Source organism: Vombatus ursinus, unplaced genomic scaffold, assembly GCF_900497805.2.
Source record: "Vombatus ursinus unplaced genomic scaffold, bare-nosed wombat genome assembly UNPS02014807.1, whole genome shotgun sequence".
In the NCBI taxonomy this organism is placed as follows: Eukaryota; Metazoa; Chordata; class Mammalia; order Diprotodontia; family Vombatidae; genus Vombatus; species Vombatus ursinus.
Window position 1 is genome coordinate 43328866 of NW_020954585.1, and position 20352 is coordinate 43349217.

The 20352-nt window shown below is 46.9% G+C and overlaps 1 protein-coding gene across 1 annotated transcript; it reads left to right on the forward strand.

The window, feature by feature from the left end:
- The first annotated feature begins 7283 nt into the window (after positions 1-7283).
- Positions 7284-18510, forward strand: ZNF768 (zinc finger protein 768). Its single transcript, XM_027874649.1, has 9 exons — positions 7284-7642; positions 7756-7863; positions 8815-9727; positions 15014-15358; positions 15398-15775; positions 15817-16027; positions 16135-16256; positions 16356-16462; positions 16627-18510. Exons 1-9 carry the CDS (start codon positions 7477-7479, stop codon positions 17871-17873), a joined length of 3597 nt encoding a protein of 1198 aa, XP_027730450.1. The 5' UTR covers positions 7284-7476; the 3' UTR covers positions 17874-18510.
- The last annotated feature ends 1842 nt before the right edge of the window (positions 18511-20352 follow it).

Consider the following 20352-nt stretch of genomic DNA (forward strand, 5'->3'; position numbering starts at 1 on the left):
CAGGTACCTTCATTCAACGACCGCAGCATGTCCTAGGAACTAGAAATACAAAGACAAAAAAAAAAAAAAAGGAACAGTGCCTACCCATGAGTTTACATTCAATTTGGGAAAAATAATGTGTACATAGAAAATTAAATATGAAATATTTATGTGTACAGAAAACAATTTCTATGGGAAGGTACTAACAGCTGAGAAATCAGGAGAGACTTCATGAAGGAAGCAACAACAACTGAACCTTGAAAGGAGCCAGGGATTTCATGTGTCAGAGGTAAGGGACTCTATGAATACAATTACAAAATACTCTTCACACAAATACAGATCTAAACCACTGGAGAAATATTCATTGCTCATTGGTAGCCAATATAATAAAAATGACAATTATATCTAATAAATAATTCTACATGACAATTCTACCTAAATTAATTTACTTATGTAGTTCCATACCAAACTTCCAAATAATTATTTCATAGAATTAGAAAAAATAGTAACAAAATGTATCTGGAAGAATAAAAGATAAAAAATATCGAGAAAATCATTGAAAAAAAAGGTGAAGGAAGGTGGCCTAGCAATATCAGATTTGGAACTATATTACAAAGCAGTAATTATCAAAACAATCTGGTACTGGCAAAGAAATAGAGTGGTGGATCAGTGGAATAGATTCAGTACACAATATACAGTAGTAAATGATGTAATCTAGGGTTTAATAAACCCAAAGATCCAAGCTTTGTGCGAAAGAACTCACCATTTGACAAAAATTGCTGGGAAAACTAGAAAGCAATTTGGCAGGAACTAGGAATAGATCCACATCTCACACTGTATACCAAAATAAGGTCAAAATGGATAAAATGATTTAGACATAAAGGATGTTATCATAAATAAATTAGGAGATCAGGAAAAAATGTACCTGTCAGATCTATGGATAAGGGAAGTTTATAACCAAACAAGAGATAGAGGGGATCACAAGAAGTAAAATCAACAACTTTGATTACATGAAATTAAAAACTTTTTGCACAAACAGAACCAATGCAGCTAAAATTAGAAGGAAAGCCAGAAACTAGGGGGGAAAATTTACATCAAGTGTCTTTGATAAAGGCCTTATTTCTCAAATATATAGGGAACTGAACTGAACCAAATTTATGAAAGTATCCTCAGCTGGCAAACAATCCAAGGATCCGAACAGGCAGTTTTCAGAAGAAAACAAAGCTATCAATAGTCACATGAAAAATCACTATTGATTAAAGAAATGCAAATTAAAACAACAGTGAGATACCACCTCATATCTGTCAGATTGGCTAACATGACATAAAAGGTAAATAGCATGCTGGAGAGAATGTGGAAAAATTGGGACATTCATGCACTGTTGGTAGAGTTGGGAACTGGTCCAACCATTCTGGAGAACAATTTGGAACTACGCCTAAGTGGCTATAAAATTATGTATCCCCTTTGACCCAGAAATACCACTACTAGGTTTGTATCCCAGAGAAATCAAAGAATAGGGGAAAAGACCTATTTGTTCAAAAATATAGCAGCTCTTTTTGTGGTGGCAAAGAATTGGAAATTGAGGAGATGCTCATCAATTAGGGAATGGCTGAACAAATTGTGGTATGTGATTGTGATGGAATACTATTGTGCTATAAGAAATGACAAGCAGGATGCTTTCAGAAAAACCTGGCAAGACATATAGGAACTGATGCAGAGTAGAGTAGAACCAGGAGAACACTGTATACAGTAAGAGCAATACTGTAAGGACTTAGCTGTTCTGATCAAAACAGTGATCCAAGACAGTTCCAAAGGACTCATAATGAAAAATGCTATCCACCTTCAGAGAGCAAATTGAAGCATAATTTTTTAACTTTATTTTTCTTGGGGTTTTTTTTTGGGGGGGGTTGCAACATGGCTAATAGAGAATTGTGTTTTGCATGACTTCACATGTATAATTGATATACTGCTTGCTTTTTCAATGAGTGAGTGAGGGGCAGAAAGGAGGCAGAGAGTTTAGAACTCAAAAAAAATTTTTTTGAACTCAAAAAATTTTAATGGTGTAACAGTAAGGTGTTATGGGCTGCGAAACACTTAAAATTTGTTTCACAGGTTCAGATCTGTACCCACAAGGACACATTCACACTTTTCCTAGCTTATAGATGATTTCATAATGATAATAATCATAAACATCCATGCACATAAATGTGATTACATATAATTATACAATCTTAGAAGCAAAGACTATTAGCAGGATAGAGAGATAAAGAAGAAGAAATATATCACCAATCCAGGGAAGCACCAACTCCTGAACATCTGGCTGGGGGAATCTTGTATCACAGCTGTCAGGGTCTTGGTTGGGAAAGTCCCTACGGCAGAGCGTCCTCTCCGAGGGAGACTCCCAAAGTCACTTTCCCAAAAAAGACCCTTTTTATCATTCTTACACAAAGAAGGCAGGGAGCCAGGGAATAAGTGATTAATCCTAAGGACCTGAGAGTTTTGGCCAAAATTCTCCGACCTCCAGAACAATTTTGTTATGTCAAAAATGTCTCGGGTCAATGCCCAGGAACTGGCCAAGTCCCTGGATGTTTACCTCAAGACCTGTTTTTAAGGAATAGTTCCCCAAGGTGGGTCGGGGTTGAAACAAATCCCAGAACAATATGTTAGGGAAGTTCCTTGTCCCTTGGCTTGGGCTGTGGGTAGGGAAGATCTTATACATTAACCCTTCAAATGGATATTTAAAAATTTAATGTAACTGGGAAATAGTTTATGAAATAACTAAAATATAATTCAGTGGTGATTTAAAAAAACAAGTCTTGAAGCCATTACACTGGACAATTTTCTTGTTGGCAAGAAGATGAATCACAGAAACCTTACCAGCCTCAGCATCCCAGAGTGGTCTTACAAAAAGTACATAGTAGGCATTTAATAAATGTTTATTATATCATACCAATTCAATTCAAAAGACACTTATTAACTACCCACAGTGCCTCACAGTACAGGCATCGGGGGAGTTTCAAAGATCAAGAAAATAGCCACTGAATAAACATATGAATGAAAAAGCATGTATAAAGCAATGGGAAGGTAGACAGAAGTAGGCTGCAAATGCTAAGAAGGGGCAGTAGGGGCTTTGATAGCAAATCAAAATCTTGATATCAGAGAGAAATATCTCCAATTTTGTGGTTTTATATTGTTCTTGTGAAAAACAGAAATCAGTCCCAACATGGCCAGGCAAAGCTGAGAAATCGAATGTATTTTAACTACCTACCATGTGCTAAGCAGGGAACCAGTAATTTGGAAGACTGGGAGTCCTAGATCTGAGCAGCCACTTTGGCACACAGAGCCTGACAGATGGCAACGCAGTTGGCACAGTGTTGCCACCTCTGTGGTTTCATATCCATTCTGAAATTTTTTTTCCTCTTTTAGTTATATTGAACAACTCCCACGTATAAGGCCTTGTGGGTAGTCACTGAGAGGATAAGAAGAATAAAACACAGTCCCTGCTTTCAAAGAGTTCATCATTTATTAGCAAAAAATGAGACATAGAAACGTAGTAATGTTTTAAAAAAGATTTCTTCATGAAAATTATAGAAAGAGGTATGGCTGTCTAGAGAAGCCCCTTCAGATGAGGAGGGATCAAATAGAAATGATATCTGCCCGAGGCCTCGAAGGATGGGTAGTATTTCGGAGGAGAAAGATGCAAAGGGAGTGACTGAAATGTGCAGATGTGTGGAGACAAACTGGAGCAAAGTATATATGAAAAATGGATGGCAGTCCGGATTTGGCTGCTAGAGCATAGATTTATGTGTGAAGAAGAGTGGGGGGACAAAGTTGAAAAAGTAGATTATGGCCAGATTTTAGAAAGTACTAGATGCCATGCTAGAGAATTTGGATTTTACTCCTTAAGTGATGAGAAATCAGTGAAGGTTTTTGAGCAAAAGAACTGCCATATCAGAGTAGTGCTATATATAACCCTAATGTGGGAATGGGGTGTTTGATGGAGGAGTAAAGATTGATGGCAGAGAAGCCAGTCAGGAGGCTACTGCAGTGGTCCAGTGAGGGGTGATTAGGGCCTTCACTATGGGAGTTGCAATCAAAACAGAGAGAAGGGGACAGATTGAAAATACAATGAAAAGGAAGAAGTGACTGGATTCGTCAACGATTGGATAGGTAGAGCTGGCATAAGGAAGGGAGAAGAGTAAAGGATGACCAGGGATGTTAAGTCTTGGTGACTAGGAGAATGGTGATGCCTGTAACAGAAATAGGGAAATTAGTGAGAAAAGTTTGGGGGTGAGTTTTAAACATGATGGGTCTGTGGTGCCATACAAGATATCTTAGCTGGGGTTTGCTGATTAATTGCAAATACAGAACTGGAGTTTTAGAGGCTGAAGATAATAGATTTGACAGTCATGCTCATAGAGGTCACAGTTGAAGTTGGAACAGGTAGTGTCTACAGAAAGGAAAGAACCAAGAACAAAATCTTGGGGAACATTTATAGTTTGGGGGCTGGCAAAGGAAGAAAAGTCAGTGAAAAGGATAGAGGATTGGTTTCTATTCAGTCACAGAAACCAAAGGGAAAGAGCATTTCAGGAAGAAAGGGGATGGTTAAGAGTTTTACATGTTACACAGAGTTAAAGAATGAGGACTAAGAAAAGAACATTGGATTTAATGATTAGGAGGATGCTGTTGACTTTTGAGACAGTGGTATCAAGGAGGTAGTAGAGATAAAAGCTATGATGCAATGGGACAGTGAGGAAACCAAATCTGGTCAAAGTGCAAAATTCAGAGATGGGAAGTACTGGTGAGGTTGCAAAAGTAGATCGCAGGCCTTAGGAAGTGAGAGGCCAGAAACTTTAATGACCACCTAGTCTAATCCATCCCCCAAAATTGTAAGCTTCTTGAGGATGGTTCATGTTCCCCTTTGCATCCTTAGTATTTAACTCTGCAATTCACACATAGTAAGTCAACTTAGTGAATATTGAATTTGTTGCTGAATGTGGTGACTTCCACAGAGAGGTAAGGTCACAGCCTGCCAAGTGGGAGAGCTGGACTAAGAACCCAGGTCTATAGACTCCAGAGGCGTAGTAATGAAGGCGACTCTTTCTCCTTCTCATCTCTTCCTATGCTACATTCTTTTCTATCTCTAAGACTTCCCTATCTTGAAATCCCTAAAAATCCCTCTTCTCTTCCTTTACCCCAGTCTCTTGATGAAGGGGTGACTCTTCTCATCAAGGCCAACCTCTCTTCTTGTGCCTTTGGTCTCATCTCTTTCAGTCTTCCACAGCAGGCTGCCACCACAATTGTCACTCCCCTCCATCTACTGACTCCTTCCATACAGCCTCCCAATATGCTCATCTCTTCCATCATCAAAATGCCTTCCCTTGACCTTATTATCTCATACGATCATGGATTTATACTTGGATTGGCCCTTAGAGGCCAGCTAGTCCAACCACCTCGGTTTACAGAAAAAGAAGCTATGATCCAGAGATAAAGTAACAGGTTAGCAAGTAACAGAGCAAAATTCAAAGCCAGGTACTCTGACTACAGATTCAGCCCCCTTTCCACTGTACCTTGATGCCTTGTCTTTCTCAGCCCGATTCTCAGATAAAGCTATCTATTATTTATATGTAGCCTCAACTTTCTTGTTCAAGTCTCAATCTCTTGCAGTCTGGTTTCTTACATCATTACTCAGATGTTTTCTCTGAGGTTACCCATTATCCCTTAAATGCCAGATTCAACGACCCTCTCTCAATTCTCATCCTTCTTGACTTCTCTACAGCATTTGACATTAATGACCACTCCTTTCTACAATACTCTGTCTTCCTGAGTTTTCATGACACTTATCTATCGGTTCTCTTACTATACAGATCTCACACACACACACACACACACACACACACACACACACACACACACACAATCTCAGATCTATATTTCCTTGTCTTTTTCTTGAACTCTATGGTCTCACATCACTAACTGCCTACTGGGACATTTACAGCTCTAATTTCATATGTATACCAAAGTTAATATATATTTAAAAAGAATTCATTATCATCCCTTTTCAAGCCCTCCCATCTTCCTAATTTCTGTCTTTCTGTTAAGAGCATCAGCATGCTTCCAGTTACACTGGTTCATAACTATGGAATCATTCTAAATTCTTCCCTCTCACACCCCAGAACGAGTCCACTGCCATACTGGATTGATTCTGTCTCTAAATAATCTCTCACATCATTCCACTCTCTTCACTCACACAGCTACAACCTTAGTTGTCAGATTCTATGGATTCTTATTTGGCAGTCTCTCAAATCTGTCCTTTCTCTTCAGTTTTCACGGTCACCACGCTAGATTTAGTTGTTTTTTTTTTAATCAGTCACCATACTACTGAAATTAATTCATAACACAATTATTTCTCTTACTCCAACTCATTTTGCATACAAGCAATAGATTAATCATCCTAATATCACTTTGTTCAGACCAATACCCTTCTTAAACAAAGTTCCAACTCAGCCCTGCCTGGTACTGACTCTTCACCATCTGTAACCTAATTTTCCAGCCTCAGGTTATTTTCTCTCTCCAATGTACCCTATATTCCAGACAAATTAGTCTGGTTCTGTCCCAAGAAGCCTGCCGCTCATGTAGGCGAGGGAATGCCCTCATGAAAGAAGCCTCGGAGGAGAAGATAATTTGTGTTGCCTTCAAACATCATCCCTAACCTAAGCTGATGAATTTCTGACTGTCTCCTCTGGTCTCCCTCCCAGTACTAATATCATATTCCCATATTTTCAATTAGGTTTGAAGGACCACATATCTGAGAGCCCTTTTGGCCCCTGCCTACTTGCAATGAATCTGGACCCAGAGTAAGAGCAACCAGACATTCTTGGAACAATGGAAACTGCAGGAGTCTTGTGCTTGTCGTGTGACTCTCTGACATGTCATAACCTTTCTGGCCCTGAGTTTCCAGCATCTGTAAAATGGGAGGACTGAAGCAGAGGATCTGCTGCGGATAACGCAGGAAAAGTAACACACATTCTTCTCTCACTGTTGGTCTTTCGAAGTCTCGACACGGTCTAATCTGCCTGCGCGCCTCAGGTTGGCGAGTTCCTGCGGACGTCGCTGGGGGACAGCTTTCAATGACCGTGAACTTTCCGCGAGCAGAGCCCGAAGCAGAGTCGCGCCATCTTGGGTAAGGTCAATACCTGAAAGCCGCGGGGGGGCTCCTGTTGCCTCGGGCGGAAGAGCGGTGAAACTGGAGCGCCGCCATCTTTTCTGAGGGCACTCTTCGCTCACATTTCTCCCTTCCCCCCCCCCAACAGCCACCTCCCGCCCAGCGGGAACAGGGGAAATACCACCGGCTTCCCGCGGCTGCGGTCACGGCAGTGGTCTAGCAAACACTTCCGGTCCTTTAGGTTCCTCCCCTTCCTGCGTGGGCAGAGTCAGGGCTGCCCAAGGGTGCTGAAGCCACAAGGGGGCTACCCCATCCAGTCTGCGCCGCGGAGGATGAGCGAGGCCGAGGCCGGGCCCGGGCCGGGGGCCAGGGGCCCCGTGAGCTTCGCCGATGTGGCCGTGTACTTCTCCCCGGAGGAGTGGGGACGGCTGCGCCCCGCGCAGAGGGCCCTGTACAGGGACGTCATGCGGGAGACTTATGGCCACCTGGGCGCGCTGGGTGAGGGGCGCGGCCGGGGCGGGCCGGGGCGGGGGCGGGGGATCAGAGCTTCTAAATTCTGGGACCCTCCACCATAATCTTCTGTGTCCATTCCCCCCACCCCCTCCCCTCAGGATTTCCAGGTCCCAAACCAGCGCTCATCTCCTGGATGGAACAAGAAGCGTGGGACTCGGATATCAGCTCTCCCGAGGGTGAATGGGAGAAGGCAGTAACCTGTGGAGGTGAGGGATCGCTGCAGAGTGCGGCTCTTGGAATCCCGAGACTTAAGTTCTGAATGTTATGTTTATTTGGGTGACAGTGGGCAAATTATCAGCTTTGACTTGGAAACTAGTTCTGTGCCATGGCTAGTGGATAGAGAGTGTTTCCCCCAAAGGGGAAAACTGTCACACAGTGGGCAATGGGATTCAAAAATAAAAGTTTGTTATAAGGGATGATTGGGGGGTGGGGGTGAGATCAAGGGGAAGATAGAGGTTACATAAAAGCAAAAAATAGCACTACTAAGAATTTTTAAGAATAAGCAAAATCTTTTCTGGGGGCAAAGAATAGAAAATTGAGGGGATACCCATCAATTGGAGAATGGCTGAACAAAATGAGGTATGTGATTATTAAGGAATACTATTGTGGTATAAGAAATGATCAGCAGGATGCTCTCAGAAAAACCCAGACAGACTTACATATGCTGATACAAAGTGAAATGTACTGTGTACAAAGTAACAGCAATATTTTAAGATCATCAGCTGTGCATGACTTAGCTATTTTAGCTATTCTCAGCAATACACTGATCCAAGACAACTCTGAAGGACATGATGAAAAATGCCATCCATCCCCAGAGGAAGAATTGATGGTGTCTGAATACAGATTGAAGCATCCTTTTTCACTTTATTTTTCTTGAGGGTTTTTTTTGCTTATGTTTTCTTTCACAACATGACTATTATGGAAATGTTTTGCATGACTACACATGTATAAACTTTATGGAATTGCTTGCCTTCTCATTGGGAGTGGGTAGAGAGAGAGGGAGAAAGGGAGAGAATTTGGAAATCAGAGTTTTAAAAATTAATGTTAAAAATTGTTTTTACATGTAACTGGGGAAATATAAAATACTAAATTTTTAACATAAAAATAAGCACAATAAGTTATAGTTAACTCATGAGTCTGAATTATTCTTTATCCAGCAGGAGCTAAGAACAATAATAAGGAGAACAGGAAGATGCTTGGAGCTGAGGAACAACCTGTGATCAAGAGACTGGAAGATGTTGGACAGCCCACAACTAGGACTGGAGAACACAAGGATCAGCCAGCCCCTCTTTCTGCTTCCTGTCGGGGCCGCCCTCCCACAAACCCCAGCCTGCGTGTCAACCTTCCAGCTCCTAGGACTGACAAACGCCATGGCTGCAACATATGTGGGAAGCACTTTGCCTGGCGCTCCACACTGGTGGAGCACATTTACACCCATACTGGTGAGAAGCCCTTTCATTGTTCCGACTGTGGCAAAGGCTTCAGCCAGGCTTCTTCACTAAGCAAGCACCGAGCCATCCACCGGGGAGAACGGCCTCATCGTTGCCCCGACTGTGGCCGGGCCTTTACTCAGCGCTCAGCCCTTACGACTCACCTCCGTGTCCACACTGGTGAGAAGCCTTACCAGTGTGCTGACTGTGGCCGATGCTTTAGCCAGAGTTCAGCCCTGTCACAGCATCATCGTGTCCACAGTGGTGAGACACCTTTCCCCTGTGCTGACTGTGGCCGAGCCTTTGCCCATGCCTCAGACCTAAGGCGCCACCAGCGTACCCACACAGGTGAAAAGCCATTCCCTTGTCCAGACTGTGGACGCTGCTTCCGGCAGAGTTCAGAAATGGTTGCTCACAGACGAATTCACAGTGGTGAGCGGCCCTATTCCTGCCCTGAGTGTGGGAGGCGATTCAGCCAGAAGTCAGCTGTAGCCAAACATCAGTGGATCCATCGGCCTGGTGCTGAGGGCAGGAGGGGCCAGTTGTCTGAGGTATTACCTGTGCAACTTGTCTCTATCCGGGGAGACTTAGATCCCCCAGTGGGCTTCCAGCACTACCCAGAGATCTTCCAGGAGTGTGGGTGACTGGCTAAGGACGATGGGAGAAACCAAAGGTCCAAAGATGGCTCAGGATTAGAGTCTGAAAGTACAGCCTAGGGACAGACATAAAACCTACTGCTCTTGCCTCCTCTGATGGTTTGAGAAAGCCAAAAAGTTGCACAATGGACAGAGTTGCTGCACCAACTCCCTGAGGGCCTAATGAATGAGGATGGTTATCCTCCCCCTCCCTTTTGGAGTTTGTTGTTCAAGTAGTGTCTGACTCTTTGTGACCTTGTGGACCATGGCACACCAATATTGTTCATGGGGTTTTCTTGGCAAGGATACTAGAGTGCTTTACTATTTCCTTTTCCTGTGGATTAAGGCAAACAGAGGTTAAGTGACTTGTCCAGGGTCACACAACTATTAAGTGTCTGAGGCCAGATTTTAACTCGGGTCTTCTTGACTACAGGCCCAGTGCTCTATCCACTGAGCCACTTAATGGCCTGTCCTGGAGTTTACCATCCTTCAAAGTCACATCTCTGACTACTGCCCCTGTGCCAAAGGCTCCAGCTTTGGATGGCTACCTAGTATCCCTGAATTCTCAGTTTTGAGCCTGACCTTGTCTTTTCTCTTTCCTCAGTTGGTTCCTAGCAGGGAGCTTCCCTTCCCTTTGACTGCAGGAAGGTGTACATATATAGCTCCTGGCTGTGTCAGGGCCAGGACCTCCCTCCTTTGTACAGTGTAGGACAGTAAAGGAGTTTTCCTAAGAACTGCCTCTGTGTCTTGATAGTATCGCTGGGGATCTGAGTTTATTCCCTCCCCCACCCACCCCCTTCAATCAGACTTGTGTTTTATATATTTTTCCTCCTTACTGCAGCAGGAATGGGAGAATGTTAGAAAGGATAACCTTTTAAGGTAGAGATGGAAACAAAAAACCCTCCTAACCCCTTTAGTATCATACCCAACTGAATACTTAATTTGGAAAGGGAGATAGAGGAGACTGAGTTTTGGGCTAACACCTGAGAATTTTAAAGTTCACCTGAACAGAAAATTGGGAGTTTAGGCAGTAGAGGGACCTGGGTAAGGAAGGAAGAGGCGTAGCTTGTCCTTCCTCCAGCCTCTAGAACCAGTTCTCTACCATACTCGATGCTGTCCCAAGAGCTTAAGGCCCTCAACACCAGATTCTGAGAACCAACCTAGAATGCAGCCCAAACTTAAACCAGTCCAGACTCATGGTAGATAGAACATAGGGCCCACATTCAGACTGGCTGCTTAATTGGCTGATGAACCATTTTTCTCCCTGAACACAAACATTTACCAGTAGCCAGAAGCCCAGTCATGTCACACTCTTTATCCTATGATGCTACCTCCTAATGTTGAATCCATAGCTCATGGGTGAACACCTGTTAGTGTAGTACTCTAGGTCTTTCTCACCTGCTCCCCCTTTAACATAATGATTAGGATTGAATCCAAACTCCAGCATTAGATACTTCTACCCAAGGAATAGACAGCATCTCCTTTACACTGACATGATACTGGCTTTTGAAGCATGTAAGTTTGTGAGAGATTTTCCCTGGGGGCCATTGCACTGAACTGTGGAATGATAAATGTCTTATCCACCAAATCCAACAGAGATCTCACCAGCATGAATTTCTGCATCCAGCCAACTGGCACCTGGCAGTCACTGTTCATGCATGAATTCCCAGATCCCCTTTAAAAAGCCATACATGGTCTATCTTCTAATGCAGGGGTGGGGAACCTGTGGCCTCAAGGTCACATGTGGCCCTCTTAAGTCCTCAAGTGTGGTCCTTTGACTGAATCCAAACTTCACAGAACAAATCACTTGAGGACCTAGAGGGCCACATGCCAGTTCCCATCATACCAGGCAAGGGGATACATCTAGAGACCCTTACTTCCTTTATTTTCCCACAAAGCTCTCCATTCCCCTAGAGCTCCAAATGATACATAATGCTCCAATGGTTGGACCCATCTACACTTGACGGTTTTCTCTGAGTAGAGCCTCTTGCTGTCTCTTCTCCAGGTATGTTTTCTAGTGCAAAAAGAGAGCAGGGTTCATACAGAATCCTTTCTTATATTCAGTGGGGTTTCTACCTAGTATAGACACATTTATGCAGAACAAGGGCCAAGCTGACCCAAAACCCAGCCACACACCCCAATGCTACATCTTCCCTGTAGACCAGTGACTAGGCCTGGAGGTGAGGTCCTCCCAGACTTGCTGCTTTGCTAAGACTTTGTGCCACTGTGAACACACCTGTGCTGGAGGAGGATGAGCTTACCCCCAAAGTATTTCCTATAGTTGAGACATCTGTAGGCTTTTCTGCCTCTGACTGCAGTGACACTGTTATTGACAAGATTGGTTAGAAACTTCATATGATCTAGCTCCCTCATATGGGGAAACTGGTGCTGAAGCAACTTAGAAGCCTTTGTCACTCAGGACTCATGTAGGGCTTCTTTCTGATCAGGCGTATGGCTAAAGGTCTTGTTACAGAACAGGCAGGACTATGATTATTCCCCAATGTGGGTTATCTTATGTATGATATTAACATTCTGCGAAAAGCCCTTAGGGTAATCTGACCACTACTAGGATTTCTAAACCATTTGGATATACTGGTAGGCGATTGGGTATGAGTTCTGTAGGAAGTTATTCCCAAAGTCAGAGTTTTTATAGGGTTTCTCATCTGTGTGGGTTCTCTGATGCTTGCTGAATGACCAAGTAAGAACTTTGGACAAAATCCTTTCCAAAAACCCTACAGCCTCTTGGATGTCTAAAGACAGAAAAGGTGTCCCTGTTTAATTTCTGAAACAATATAGACAGGGTATCCCAAAAGTCTTAGTGCAGTTTAAAGCTATTAAAGTTTCAACTAAATCATCTTTAATCTCTGTGTCCTTGCCAAGTTCATCTTCTATTTGAGAGTTAAACATATTGGAAAGCTGGAAACACTTTGATGAAACATTGTTGTAAATTTTAATAGCTTAAAATGGAAGTATGACTTTTGGGACACTATGTCCCCTGACCTGGGATTTTCTTTGAAAATGTCCCTATGCCCTGGCCTTTCCCATTTGGGGTTCTCATTCTTACTCTCAGTCCCAATGGTAAGAAAGGGAGAATCCAGATGCAAGCCACTTCAGAAACAATCTTCTAGCTTTTCCCTTTCTTTTTGAGCTTCTTTTCCTAGGCATCCAGGCTAAAAAAGCAGCAAGAAGAATGATTCAAGAGTCTCTATTTAGTACAGCAAGGGTAAGCCTACCCTGAATGGTTCCTACCACACAAACAATCCATTCTCAACAGGGCATGGTGGGCAAGTGCTAAAGGGTCTCCCTTCAGTTCTAGAGACCTACATTTCACCTCTCAATTTCCCTGACAGCAGTGGTACAAGAGTATAAAGAAAACTAGATTTGGAGTCAGGAGACCCAGGTGTGAATCCTGATTCTGACACTTGGTTTTCCAAGTGTTTGTGGACAATGTTCATGGACATGTTGTTTCCTCATCTAAAAAACAGGAATAACACGCACAACCTACCTTGCAGGGTTGTGGCAAAATACTTTCTAAATCTTTAAACATTACTGAAACATGAAGGTTATTATCAGATGCTTTACCCTCATCACTTCTCACTTACATCATTGCAACTGCCTGTTAAATGGACTTCCTGCTTCCAGTCTCTCCCCTTTCCAATCTTTTTTCCCTATGGAATCTTCCTAAAGCACAAATCTAACCATGTCATAGGATCATAGATTTAGAGCTGGAAAGGACCTAGGAGATCAATCTAGTTCTTCTCTCCCCCCTCACCCCTCACTTATTTTACAGATAATGAAATTTACCCAGTAAGGAGAAATAATTTGCCCAATGTCTCATGGGTAGTAAGTGGCAAACTGGTGATTTGAACTCTGGTCCTCTGACTCCAAATCAAGTTTTCTTTCATCCACCATGTTGTATTTTCCTCTACTCAGGAACCTTCAGTGGCTCCCTACTGCCTTTAGCATATAATATATACATTCCCTAGCTTGCTATTTAAAGCTCTTTACAATCTGCCTCCAATGCACCTATGTACACTTATTAGGCATTATACTCCTTCATGGACTCTACTTCCAAGTGAACCGACCTACATTCTACTTTCTCCATCTCCTGCCTCCTTGCCTTCGTCCACACTGTCCCCTGGGCCTCTTAGAATCCTCCCAGTCACCTCCTCCATGAAGACTTTCTTATCCTCTTATCCTCCCTTTCAGTATTCTCTTCCACCTCCTGGAATTATCAAGCATACTGATCTGTTGACACACTGCATCTACCCTATTACTCCCCTAGAATGTAAGTTCCTGGAGGGCAAGTCCTGTTTATTGTTTAGTCTCTGTACTCCCAGTGCCTTAAACACAGTAGGTGCCTAATAACACTTGTTAACTTGGACTTTTGCCCAGTTCTCTCTGGTTGTGATTTTGACAGGACCCCAGCTACCTCCACTCCCATTCCCCGACCTAATTAATTTGTCTGGATACGAGATCTGGGACGTTCTTCGCTACAGGAAAAGAAAAGGCCATATTTTCCTCCTTCTCCACCTTTCCCTAAACTTAGGTGTGGGGCAGCCAGGTGAGGCAGTGGATAGAGCACTGGGCCTGGAGTCAGGAAGATCTAAGTTCAAACCCGGTCTCGGACACTGTGTGGGCAAGTCACTTAACCCCTATTTGTCTCAATTCCTCGTCTGTAAAATGGGGTCACACTAGATAAGGAAATGGCAAATCACTCCAACTATCTTTTCCATGAAAACCCCTGAACTGTGGGACACGACTAACTACCAAACAACAACAAACCCAGGCGCCCTGTTCCCCCCTCCCCCGATACACTCACCTCTCAGCGACCCATTTCCCCCCGGATCCTTTACCCCTTTGGCAAAGAATGTCAGAGAGGGGAAAGAGGAAGGGGAAAGGAAACTGAGCACCTAGGAATCCAGAGATTTAGACCAAGCTGGGGGAGGGGGAGGGAGGGGGAAGCGGGAGGGTCGATGGACGAGACAGGAAGCGGAAGGAAGAGTTCGGTGCCCCCCCCCCCCGTCTAGGTCCTCTCTAGGATCTCCTGGCTATAGAAGGTGGGACACGTTAACCCCTTAGCGTCTGGAACCCGTGGGCATCCTGAGAAGGGTCTCAAGGTGTGGGTGAGTGGGAGTGGGGAACGGGGAGGTGTGGGGCGGGACTTGGGGAACGCAGAGGAAAGGGGTAGTCCCTTAATTTGTCAGATAGGGAGAAAAACCGAGGCGGAAAGGGTAGGGACCACTTAAGGAACCCGAAGGACCGCAGGAGGTCTGGGGCTCCCCCCAAAGCCCTTCGCGGGAGCTGGAAAACCCCGCCCCGCGAGAGCCTTCGGGCCAATCAGGCTCCGCTGGAGGATCCTCGCGCCTGGGAGCGACGGTTAACGCCCCCACGAGCAAGAGGGAAAGGGGCGGGGAGAGAAGAAAATGGGCGGGGCATCAGAGCCATGAGACCAATGGCTGGCCCCCTTCTCATGAAGGAAGGCGGTGCCTCCAGGCCATCCAGCTCGCTCCGCCCCTGCGGCGGAGCCGTCTCCTTGGCAACGATCCTAGACTGGAGGGAGGGGCAGGCTGTTGGAGGGGTGGAATGAGGGCTGTGAGAGGGGATGAGCGAAAGGAGGGGTGGGGGGGCCCCGGGTGAGTCTGGGGGGCCTGGGTCTGAGCTGTGTTCACTAGCGGGGGAGGCATGAAGGGGCTCTCCCCACGGCAAGCGGGGGACTCCGCTGACCGCCACGCCACTCCCGAGCTCCGCTGGAAGGCCGGAGGAGGCGCGTCGCGGAGATCTCGCCGTCTCCGGGTCAGAGGGAAGGGGCGGCGGCGGAGTTTGATCGCTGAGCCAGAGCCAGAGCACGAGCCCGTAGGGCAAGCCGCCCCCCGCCTCGCCGTGCCTAGAGTCTGGGGGCTGCTGCTCCGGAGCTCCGGGGCACGCTTGCACGGACCGAGAGACCAGCAGACAGACGGGCAGACAGCCGGCCTAGGCTCTGGGACGGAGCGTCCAGGCCACTATCCCTGCCCCACGCAGGAGCTGCTGCTGTTCCTTCAGCACCTGCTCAGGCTCGCACCCCGGGGCCCGGGGCTTGGTCGGCCCTGCACAGGGTTAATGCCACCGAGTCGCACCTCCGCGGCATCCTAGAGCGGCAGCGGCGCCAGCCTAGCGGGGAGCTGGCCGATCACGGACACTTCCTGTGCAAGGGGCGGGGGGAGGGGGCTGGGCAGCCGCAGCCCAGCAAGGGGCTGGGGAGCCGGGCCACCAACACCTGGGTCCCAGGAAGGGTGTCTAGGGGCCGGAGGGCCGTCGATTCTCGGGTTCAGGCGGCCTAGATTCTGAAAGGGGACGGGGGCCTTGGGAGGAAAGTGGGAAAGAGTGAGCTGGGGGGAGGAGGGGGAGGGGAGGGGGGCGGGGCTCCGGGGAGGGAGAGCTGGAGGCCTGGGGTCAAGACATCTGGATTCTGGGAAGGGGAGCGGGGCCCCAGAGGCGCGCGCACACGCACCCGCTCCCGCGCCTACCCGGGGCTGCGGGGAGCCCGCCGCTCAGGTGACTCTTCCCGGACCGTGGGGGCACCCGGGGCTCACGCCGAGGGGGAGCTCAAACTTGGAGGGCTGGAGAGGGAAAATTACTCTTGTTCTTCTCCAGAGGCTTCCCTCGGCTCCTGATTTCTAAGATGGAGCAAGAGGCCAGGCCGTGGGGCCTAGATCCCCAGAGTCCCGAAGAGATGCAGAGCCAGAGAGGCACCCCCACAGGTGAGAGGCGCGGGGCCCTCCAGCTTGGAGCTCTGCTGATCGGGAGGGAATACCTGGAATGGGGGAGGACGCCTGCTGTTGCAAGGGTGGGAGAGAAACGAGGGCTGAGATAGAGTAGAGAGTGTTGGGGAGATGAGGTTCAGACTCCACTTTTCTTTCCACAGGCAGCGAGTGTGGCAGACGGAAGAGTGTGAGTGAGAATGAGGAAGAGATTCCTCATCAAGAAGACTCTGAGAATGAAGACGTTGAAGAGATACCCTTTGGAGTTGAACCTCAGAGTCCAGGTTTTGATGAAATTGCTGAGATGCCCCTGAGCCCTGAGGAAAAGGATCCTCTTGAACTCTCCCTGGAGGATGATCCCCTGGACTCCTACACTGAAGGGTATGAGGATCAACCCCCTAGGGACCTGCCACTGGGGACCACATTTGAGATGCCCTCAGGGACCCTGCTCACTGACCCCCGGTTTGAGATACTTCAGGAGAACCCTCTCAACCTCACCGAGACCATCCACAGCCAGTCTCGGCGTGGTGGGGGCCCTCGAGGTCAAGGTAGGCAGCCCCCACGTCCCAATATTTGTGGTATCTGTGGGAAGAGCTTTGGGCGGGGCTCCACACTGATTCAACACCAGCGCATCCACACAGGAGAGAAACCTTACAAGTGTGAAGTATGTGGCAAAGCCTTCTCACAAAGCTCTGATCTCATCAAGCATCAGCGTACACATACAGGTGAACGGCCATATAAGTGCCCCCGTTGTGGCAAGGCCTTTGCTGACAGCTCCTACCTGCTCCGCCACCAGCGGACCCACACAGGCCAGAAGCCCTATAAGTGCCCATACTGTGGCAAGGCCTTTGGCGACAGCTCCTACCTCCTGCGCCACCAGCGCACCCATAGCCATGAGCGACCCTACAGTTGCCCAGATTGTGGCAAGTGCTACAGCCAGAACTCATCCCTTCGCAGCCACCAGCGTGTCCACACAGGCCAGAGGCCCTACAGCTGTGGCATATGTGGCAAGTCCTTCTCCCAGCGCTCAGCCCTCACCCCTCATGCCCGAAGCCACACCCGAGAAAAGCCCTTCAAGTGCCCTGAGTGCGGGAAACGCTTTGGCCAGAGCTCTGTGCTTGCCATCCATGCCCGCACCCACCTACCTGGCCGAACCTACAGCTGCCCTGACTGTGGGAAAACCTTTAATCGCTCTTCCACCCTGATTCAGCACCAGCGGTCCCATACGGGTGAACGGCCCTATAAGTGTGCTATCTGTGGAAAGGGTTTTTGCCGTTCCTCCACTCTCCTGCAGCACCATCGTGTCCATAGTGGTGAACGGCCCTACAAGTGTGACGACTGTGGCAAGGCCTTCTCACAGAGCTCCGACCTCATTCGCCACCAACGGACGCATGCAGCTGGGCGGCGCTGACCATGGAACCCCAGGAAGCAGGAAGAGGGTCACATTGGGAGGGGGTGGGGATAAGCAGCCTAGAGACATGGGTAGAGTTTTTTTGGGGGGAGGGGGAAGGGAGAAGGGTTAGGGTCAGATATTTGGTTTCAGAAAAGGAAATTGAACACAAAACCTCTCTTGGAAGCTGGGGTAAAAAAAAAAAAAACTCTACGCTTTAGGAGAGGGAGCTAGGAAAGACGAATTGAGTATTCTGTCTTTTTCTGGGAAAATATCCCTGAAAAAGTTTTCAAATAAGGGGTAGGAGCCAACAGCCAAGAGCAGGCCTTCCCTGTGCCCTCTGAAAGTCTTTGGGAGAATCAGAGGAGAAGAATAGGCAGAGAGCTGACTGCCTACGCACCAGTGCCATCTGCTGGAATCCTGGAGATGGCGAATTGCTAGATGTAGGGGGATAGCTCGCTAGGTGGTTAGATAGAGTGGGAATTAGCTTAGTTGGGGAGCTCCCAGACCCACTAGGAGTCAGGGAGAGGGTGGGACTGAGGATTGGGGTGGGGATCCGGGTATCTGGAGTGGGCCTGGCCCCAGCATTCAGTCTGGGGTCTCCTCTGCCCCATCCAGCTGCATCATCACTGATTCAATAAAAACATCAATATGGAAATAGAGTGCCTCAGCCTCATACATCCACCTTGGGTTAGGGTTTTTGTTGTTCAGTCATTTCAATCTTGTTGGCCTCTTTGTGACCTCATGTGGGTTTTTTGTGGCAAAGATACTGGAGTGGTTTGTCATTTCCTTCTCCAGCTCATTTTACAGATGAGGAATTCGAGCAAATATGGTTAAGTGCTACTTGAGGCTGGATTTGAATATAAGTCTTCCTGACTCCAGGCCAGGCTACTAGCTGCCCTGGGTTCGGGCTAAGCTATCACTATCTTTTCCCCATCCTGATTGGCTCATTCCAGGTTAAACTCAAACTGCTTGGAAACCAGATAGAGCTACAGTAAAGAGACTGGTCAGAGAAGAGACAGTAATGCATACTTGTTCCACCCTAGCCAAACTGGCAAATGCCGTAGCAGAACTGCCTAGGAGAAGAATTGTGTAGTCTACTGTCTACTCTTTCCAGCTCCAATCTGATCCAAGTCCCTGATGGCTGGGGCCTCTGGGAATCTCTGCCCTGGAGAAGAAGGCTAAGTGAAGAGGTCTCATTGCCTGAGGCCCTTGGGCTAGGGAATGGTTGGCTTTGTTTTGTTTTCAAAGTGGAGAGGGGCCCTGCCCATTAGAAACACTTGGTAGAGTCTTCTGGCTGATTTTAGGTCTAGACTTGAATAAGTGTGGCTTCTGTAGGTTCTAGGACCCTAACTTCCTTCCCACTGACCCCTCCTTGTCTGCCCTGGCTCCTCTCACACGTTCCTATTCTCTCCTTTGTAGCATTTTGGCCTCCAGTTTTTCGAAACTGAGCCACTGTCTGGCTGCAACCTGGCCTTTATTGTTGAGTTGTTTTAGTCATGTCTAACTCTCCATGACCCTATTTGGGGTTTTCTTGGCAAAGACACTGGAGTGGTTTGCCATTTCCTTCTCCAGCTTATTTTACAGATGAGGCAAATAGGGTTAAATGACTCGCCCAGGATCACACAGTTATTATGTGTCTGAGGCCAGGGATTTGAACTGAAGTCCTCCCAATTCCAGGTTTGGGGCTTTATCTACTTTGCTACCATAACATTGCCCAGGAGAACAGGACCAGGGAGAGAGCTCTAACAGGAAGTGGGCATGCACTGTGACTTGTCTCTGGGTCCAAAAGTGAAGGTGGGGTAGGGAACTTCAAGGTGGTATTTTCATTCTGATTCACATGCATTTGCTTATTTTTTCTTCCAAGTTGGGCTTCTTGTCTGGCACTACCAGCCTGGTGAGAGAGCACTGGGGCCGAAGTTCTGATAGTGTGGCCCTGCCCAACCCAACCCCTTTTCCTTTGGTTTCCCCAAAACTCTGAGTTGGGAAATCCTTGCTGTCAGGTGTCATTTGCTCTCTAGGTCTAGTATCTCCCCAAATGAATAATGGAAGGATGAGAACACATTCACCTGGCTTCTGAGTTAACTCAAGTGATAGCCTTATACCTTTAGCTCCATAAGGCTAAGCAGACACACACCCCTCCACTATTAGTTTAAATCGCCATCTGCGGTTCCTTTTTCTTTCAGTAGGAAAAAATGATTTCCTAGCCAGTAAGGTGTGTCTGGAGGTAGGAAGGGAGGTCAGCCATGGGTAGAACCCCATCCCTGTAGAGAAACCCCAGGTATCACCTTGTGTGATAACAGAAAGTTACAGAACCCTATAATGGTAGTTGTTCATCCTTCATTTTCAAAGAGGACTGATGACTTCAGGAGTCTTAAATTGCTCATTTGCTCCCTCTCTCTTCCAGAGTCATCAAAGTCCAGTGGAAGGACAAGAGCTCAGATGACTGACAATGGCCCAGGATTCAGTGGATGACCTTGGTGCTTTTTATGCCTGACAC